Source organism: Pteropus alecto, unplaced genomic scaffold (assembly GCF_000325575.1).
Source record: "Pteropus alecto unplaced genomic scaffold, ASM32557v1 scaffold45, whole genome shotgun sequence".
Taxonomy (NCBI): Eukaryota; Metazoa; Chordata; class Mammalia; order Chiroptera; family Pteropodidae; genus Pteropus; species Pteropus alecto.
In genome coordinates this window covers 40,518,859-40,524,622 of record NW_006442491.1, presented here as the reverse complement: position 1 = coordinate 40,524,622, position 5,764 = coordinate 40,518,859, and the positions used below count along the sequence as shown (strand labels likewise).

The following is a 5,764-nucleotide window of genomic DNA, read 5'->3' as shown; positions in this document are numbered from 1 at the left end:
TGTGTGGAGGCACGCTCTCCGTCCTGGGCGTCCTCTTCCGCTGAAGCATGGCGACCCCGGACGTGAGTGTGCACATGGAGGAGGTGGTGGTGGTGACGACGCCTGACACCGCGGTGGACGGCAGCGGTGTGGAGGAGGTGAAGACGGTGCTGGTGACCACCAACCTGGCTGCTCACGGGTGAGGGCGGGCTCTGCCCTCGGGGCCGGGCCTGGCAGGCGGCGGGCCGCGTGGGGGCTTCAGGCGCGTCTCGGTTACCCTTCCTGCACGCGGACTCCAGGGAGCGGGTGGAGCAGGTGGGGCATCGCAGCAAAGGCTCGTCTGCCCTTGTCCCCGCGTCACCGCAGTCCGCTGCCGGAAGTACCTGGTGGTTTCTCTTCTGGTCAGATGTGGGCACAGACGGTTGGGACTGTGTTTTCACATGGAGTCGAAGAGCCAGTGATGCGACACGGCTCGTGGGGACGGCCAAGTAGACTCTCAGTTGGCAGCTGGCACTCGAGCTCACTGCTGGCCCCCTCTTGCCATCTCCATAGACGGGCCTGCTGTGTGGTGGCAGAGTGGCCCCGCCCTGCACTGCCTGCCGCCTCTGTGCTCTCAGGAAGGACTCCCCGGGGGGGCGGTGGCTGGGGCACGCCTCCCTGCCCGGTGTCTTTGCTCAGTCATCTGGGTGGCCTGTTCAGAATGACCTCCGCTTGTCGCCTCTGCAGAGCTGAGCTGCGGCCTTTTCCCTGTCTCGATAGGACTTTGGAGGAAGGTGCTTGACCAGGGCCTGGCCCACAGGACCCTGGGTTCTCAGTGCTTTGCACAGCCTGCTGGCAGCTGCCATGTGGCGTGCCCGGCCTGGGGACTTGTCCTCACTACCGTGCCATGCTCTGTTCTGGGCCGTGCTCTACCCGCCCGCCTGCAGGCAGCGTGCAGGATGTGGGCTCTTTGTTCAGTTTCTGGTTTCGTCACCTGCTTCACTGACGGCACGTGACCGAGCTGGGGACACGCAGCACCTTCTAATTGGATTTTCCTACCTCGGTTCTTCTCTGAGCCTCGTATGTGTGCCTCTGTGGCCAGGGTTCCAGACACTGACACCAGCGTCCCCCGCCCACATGCTCCGCAGTGCCCTCTGACGCCCGTGGGCTGGGGCTGGCCTGCCATGCACGGACTGCGCCCACCTGCTGCCCTGGGCGCTGCGAGGGGCCCCCATGCTGCCGCTGCCGTGAGGCACTCCGGCCCCGTGGGCCCGGCCGGCAGGGTGGGGGTCCCTGCGGGGAGACCGACTCAGCCCTGTCAGTGTCACGGGGTCTGTCTGGGCCGGCCAGACCCCGGAAGACACCTGTCTTGTTGACGTGGGCTGCCGTAGCGTGCCACAGGCGGGCGGCTTTCACTGGACATACTTGATTTCTCACAGTTCTGGCTGGAGTCGGGGCCAGGGTCTGCCAGGGTGGGTCCTAGTGAGCACTTCTGGGCTGGCAGGGGCCACCACCCCTCCGGGTCCTCACTTGGCGGGGAGAGCGAGCTCTCATCCTCGTCTTTTAAGGCCACAGTCTTGCCGGAGCGGGGCCTGTCCTCATGACCTCATTTCACCCTGCTCTGCTAGCGACCCCATCTGCAGGTGCAGTCACACTGGGGATCCGGGCTTCGGTGTACTGGGGCCAGTTCAGCCCACAGCCTGGCTCCCACCCTTTCCCGGAGGGCAAGCTCCTGCTGTTGGTGTCTTGGGAGCTGGGCCTGGGCAGGACGTGTCTCGTTGTCCAGCAGGCTTGGGCTGTCTGTGCCCCTCCCCGTGAGGACACTGCCTGCTGCAGCTGTGCTCGGGGTCCTGTGGGCAGGGCAGCTTTTCCTCTGTGGGGCGGGGCTGGGGACAGGGACTGCATGAGCAGGGCGGGGCATCTGGGGGGAGCTGCTCACTCCCAGCTTTCAGCCAAGTCTTCTGACCCCTCTCACACCTGTTCCAGAGGCACCTGGTGCCCCCAGGTCTCTGGGTTCAGGGGCTTGGGGCATCCATTGGGTCAGTTGTCACATCATCCCACACTTAATTTGCCATTTTGCTGGAAAGTTTACAGTAGGTTTTTTAAAGTTGAAAAGGAGGATCTGTTATTACAGAATGTAAGTGATGGAAGATTAGAAACTAAAGCAGACTGTATCCCTAGTACGCAGAAGCTATTACAGCTGATCCCTGCGCAGAGACCCTTCCGGTCGTCCTGTGTGCACGTGACGTGCGAGCGCTTCTTTCTTTAGAGCTTGTTAGACACGGCGCAGACGCAGAAAGCTCCAAGGCTCATGGAACATTGGGCCAGAGCCTTTGCCGCCCCCACCGCTCCCCTCCAGTCACTCAGATGAGATGCCTTGGTTAGCAACCTGCACCTTTGTCATCACAGCGCTTTGGGGGGCCCCTCTCTGCTCCGGGCACAGGCTGCTACAGGGCTGCACCCTGGGGGCTCAGTGCGTTGGCCAGGCTGGCCTGAAACCTGAGGATCTTGATTTGGTTTTTATCCTGAGGCCGTTTCTTATCTTGAAAATCTTTTGCCCGGAGGGACTAGGCACAGACCAGTTTGACCCCCATGCTCCCTATAGCTCTGCACACCACGGGGTGGCGGTCTCCCTCTCCTCGCCCGTCAGCGCCTGCCCCTCGCCAAGCCAGTGGACACCTTCTGCTTTCTGCCTGAGTGCTGAGGAAGCCCTAGCTCCCCGGGCTTTCCCCTTCTCTGTAGCCCTGGCTTACACTCGGGCTGGTGGTTCTTCCCCGCACAGCCAGGGTCCCTTTTCCTGCCTGTGACAGCTGCTGCCGCCCCAGCTGCCCTGCTGACCGGCGCCTGGCCGCCTCCCAGGACGATGTGGTAGCATGCTTGCTTCCGGAGCTTCTGTGGCAGTGACACTTGCTTTTAACCACCTTGAACTGAGAGCCCCGAGCAACATGTGCTTGGCCCGCCTCGGACTCGTGGGCTAGCCCAGCAGGCGGTCTGCGGGCCCTCGCCAGGCTGCCTAGGGCACGAGCTAGGGTGGCCGCGGGTGCTCTGTACGTGCCTCCCACCTCCCGGGACACTTGCCTGGTGTCTCTATGGCAGAAGCGTCCACAGCAGGTGTGGGGCAGCAAGGCCGGCTCCGGGGGCCTGGCCGCGTGCCGCGGTCACGGACCAGGTCCAAGGGAAAGGAGACACGCAGCGGCTGCTGGCGCAGGCTCCTTGTCCACGACCTGGAGGCCCCCGTGGGCAGTTCTGCTGTCTCCCTGCCTGCTGGGGGCCGAGAGCTCCCCTCGCTGCGCGCTTAAGAAGAGACTGTGGGCGCAGCCTCTGGCCGGATGTCTGGGGCGGCCCTGGTCCAAAGCCCCTGGGCTGCCTGCGCCCAGCGTGCTGCTGTGGCAATGGGCACGCCGGCGATTGGGGACGGAGGAAGTGGTGTTTTGTGAGTGGCCAGCAGTCCCACCAACGTGTGCCTTAGGGAAGTGGACGTCGTGTGCCCTCGTGTCTGCCCCTGGCGTTTCTGGCCAGTGCTCATTTCTGAGCCGCTCGGAGGCGAGAAAGGCCTTGGGGACGTGGAGGGGGCGCTGTGCCAGGGCAGCGTCCTGACCTCCACCCAGGGCAGGAGGCTGGTTGGGACAGATGGCCTGGGGGCACAGTGCAGGTACGGCCCTGTGGGGGGAGGGGGAGGGGAAAAGCCTCAGACCCGGCGCCCCAGAGGTCCCTGTTGGGTGCCCCGCTGTTTTCTCTGTGGGCTCCTCCACCCTGACCCTCCTTCTGAGCCTTCACGTTTGCTGCTTCTCCTTCTGCCCCTACCCGCCAGCCCTCGGGATGCTCCCCAGGGGCCCAGCAGGTCCCGGTGTCCCATAGCCAGTGCACCTGGCACTGTTGCCGGGGCAGCCTCTCCCCTGAGCTTTGCCGTCCCCGCTGCTGCTTGGGTGCCGGCCCTCAGGCTCAGGCAGGCTCACGTCGCCTTGCCTGGGTCCCTCCTCTTCCTGGGTCCCCTGTGCAACCTGGGCTTCACCATAACCCCACGCCTGGGCCCAGCCCTGAGCTCCCTGCGTGGCAGGCCCACTGGGACAGACACCTGCTGAGAGGGACCGAGTGATGGTGTCACCATGGAGTGGGCCTCACAGACCTGCCGAGCGAGGGCCAGACCCCTGGGGCTGTCTGCAGGGAGTTCAGAGGCTGGACACGGCTCTGTGGTGCTAGGAGTTGGGACGGTGGCTGTCCATGGGGGCAGGGACTAAAGGGACCTCAGGGTGCCCTGGTGGCCTTCCCCTGCTGCTGCTGGGGTCTGAGCCTTCCACAGGTGAATTGTGCCTCAGAGTCTCCCGGTCAGGCACCAGCTGCAGCCCACAACTGCCCCAAGCCTGTTATGAGCCCACCGTGCCCTTGGCCGCCGAGGGTTCCACTCGGAAACCTCTCGCCCGCTGTCTCAGCCGTCTCCTGCCCTGGCAGAGCCCCCACCACACCACCCAGAGGTCTTTCTAACAGAGCCGACCCCCTGGCTGCTGGCTCAGCATCCGAGGCTTCCTGTCCCTCCAGCTGCCCTCCGCCCTTGCACCCCCGTGCTGCCGGGGTTCCCGCACACCTTCCGCGCCGACTCTTGCTCAGTGTTTCCCGGCTCGGTGTCCCAGGACAGGTGACGGCCCAGGTGACGGAGGAGTGTGCCTGCTCCTCCCAGTCGGGACTGGGTCCTTGTCCCCAGGCTGGTTCCTGGAGGGCCTCGAGTATTTACTGAGGGAGGGGGTGGACGCCACGAGCCATTCCTGACAGTGTCGGGCTCTCGGGTCAGGAGGCGAGCTCACCTGGGGACCCCCACCCGGACCCTGCCTGGCCCAGCACCCCGCATTCCAGACCGCCCTGCACGTGGCTGCACGTGGCTGTGCTCTGCGCAGTTGGCTGCTGGAGGGGGTGCCTGGCTCGAAGGGCTGTGCGTGCTGGGCTGAGGACAGACCACCCTCGCCGCATCGCGCGGCTTTCCACAGACAGCGCTGGTGAAGGTGAGTCGGCCGCAGCCTGGCCTGAGTTTCCCGTGGGCCTCTGGGCCGTCACGTGGGTCCTTGGGGGCCCTTTGTGTCACATCAGGAAGCGAGCTGTTGCCTTCCTGTGTGGTGTACGGTCCGCCCAGGTCTCTTTACAAAGAATTGTGTATGAGGGTTTTTCCCTCTGCACAGAAGGTTTTTATTTTTTTCTAAGGCAAGTTTATCGTCTTTTATATCTAGGTTTTGTATCTTATAAGAAAACCTTTCACCACTTTGAAACTATTTTAAAAGTTGTCCTTTTTGGTGAAGGGATGAAGAAGTACAAATTAGTAGCTAGAACACAATCTCAGGGCACAGCATGGGGTGCACGGTCAACAATAGTATAGTGGCTGTGTGTAGTGCCAGGTGGGTACTCGCGGGGAGCACCTCAATTAAAAAAAATCTTGGAAGAAAAACGTTTTAAAGAAAAAAAAACTGTCCTGTTTTTCCTTTTAACACTTCTGCGTTTTTGCCTTTCACATTTACATTCGTCACTTATTTCGGTGTGAGATGAGGTTAGGCCATGGGTGATTCTTTTTTCCTTTTTTCTGATATTTTACGTTTCTTGGTAGTTTCTGTAACCGTTTGAAGTCGAAACAAAGAACTTTCCCGAGGAAGCGGGGTGGGCTTTGGCGTTGGGTGCCTCCACACGAGCGCCATGCCGGAGTCGCGAGCCACTGCTGCTGTGCGCCTGAGATGCAGCCGTGAGCTGGCGGGCCACCTGGAGAAACGCCGGCTGGCTGCAGTGACCGTCAGTGCACGGCCCCCCGACTGGCATGGCCGCAGGCGGC

General features: G+C 62.6%; 1 protein-coding gene across 1 annotated transcript in view; it reads left to right on the top strand.

Moving 5' to 3' along the window:
- GMEB2 (glucocorticoid modulatory element binding protein 2) overlaps positions 1-5,764 on the top strand; it is a 23,219-nt gene that overhangs the window by 6,426 nt on the left and 11,029 nt on the right. Inside the window, exon 3 of the mRNA XM_025039876.1 lies at positions 12-178. Within this exon, the coding sequence (XP_024895644.1) occupies positions 48-178 (131 nt within the window). The 5' untranslated portion in view covers positions 12-47. The remainder of the gene's footprint in view (positions 1-11; positions 179-5,764) is intronic.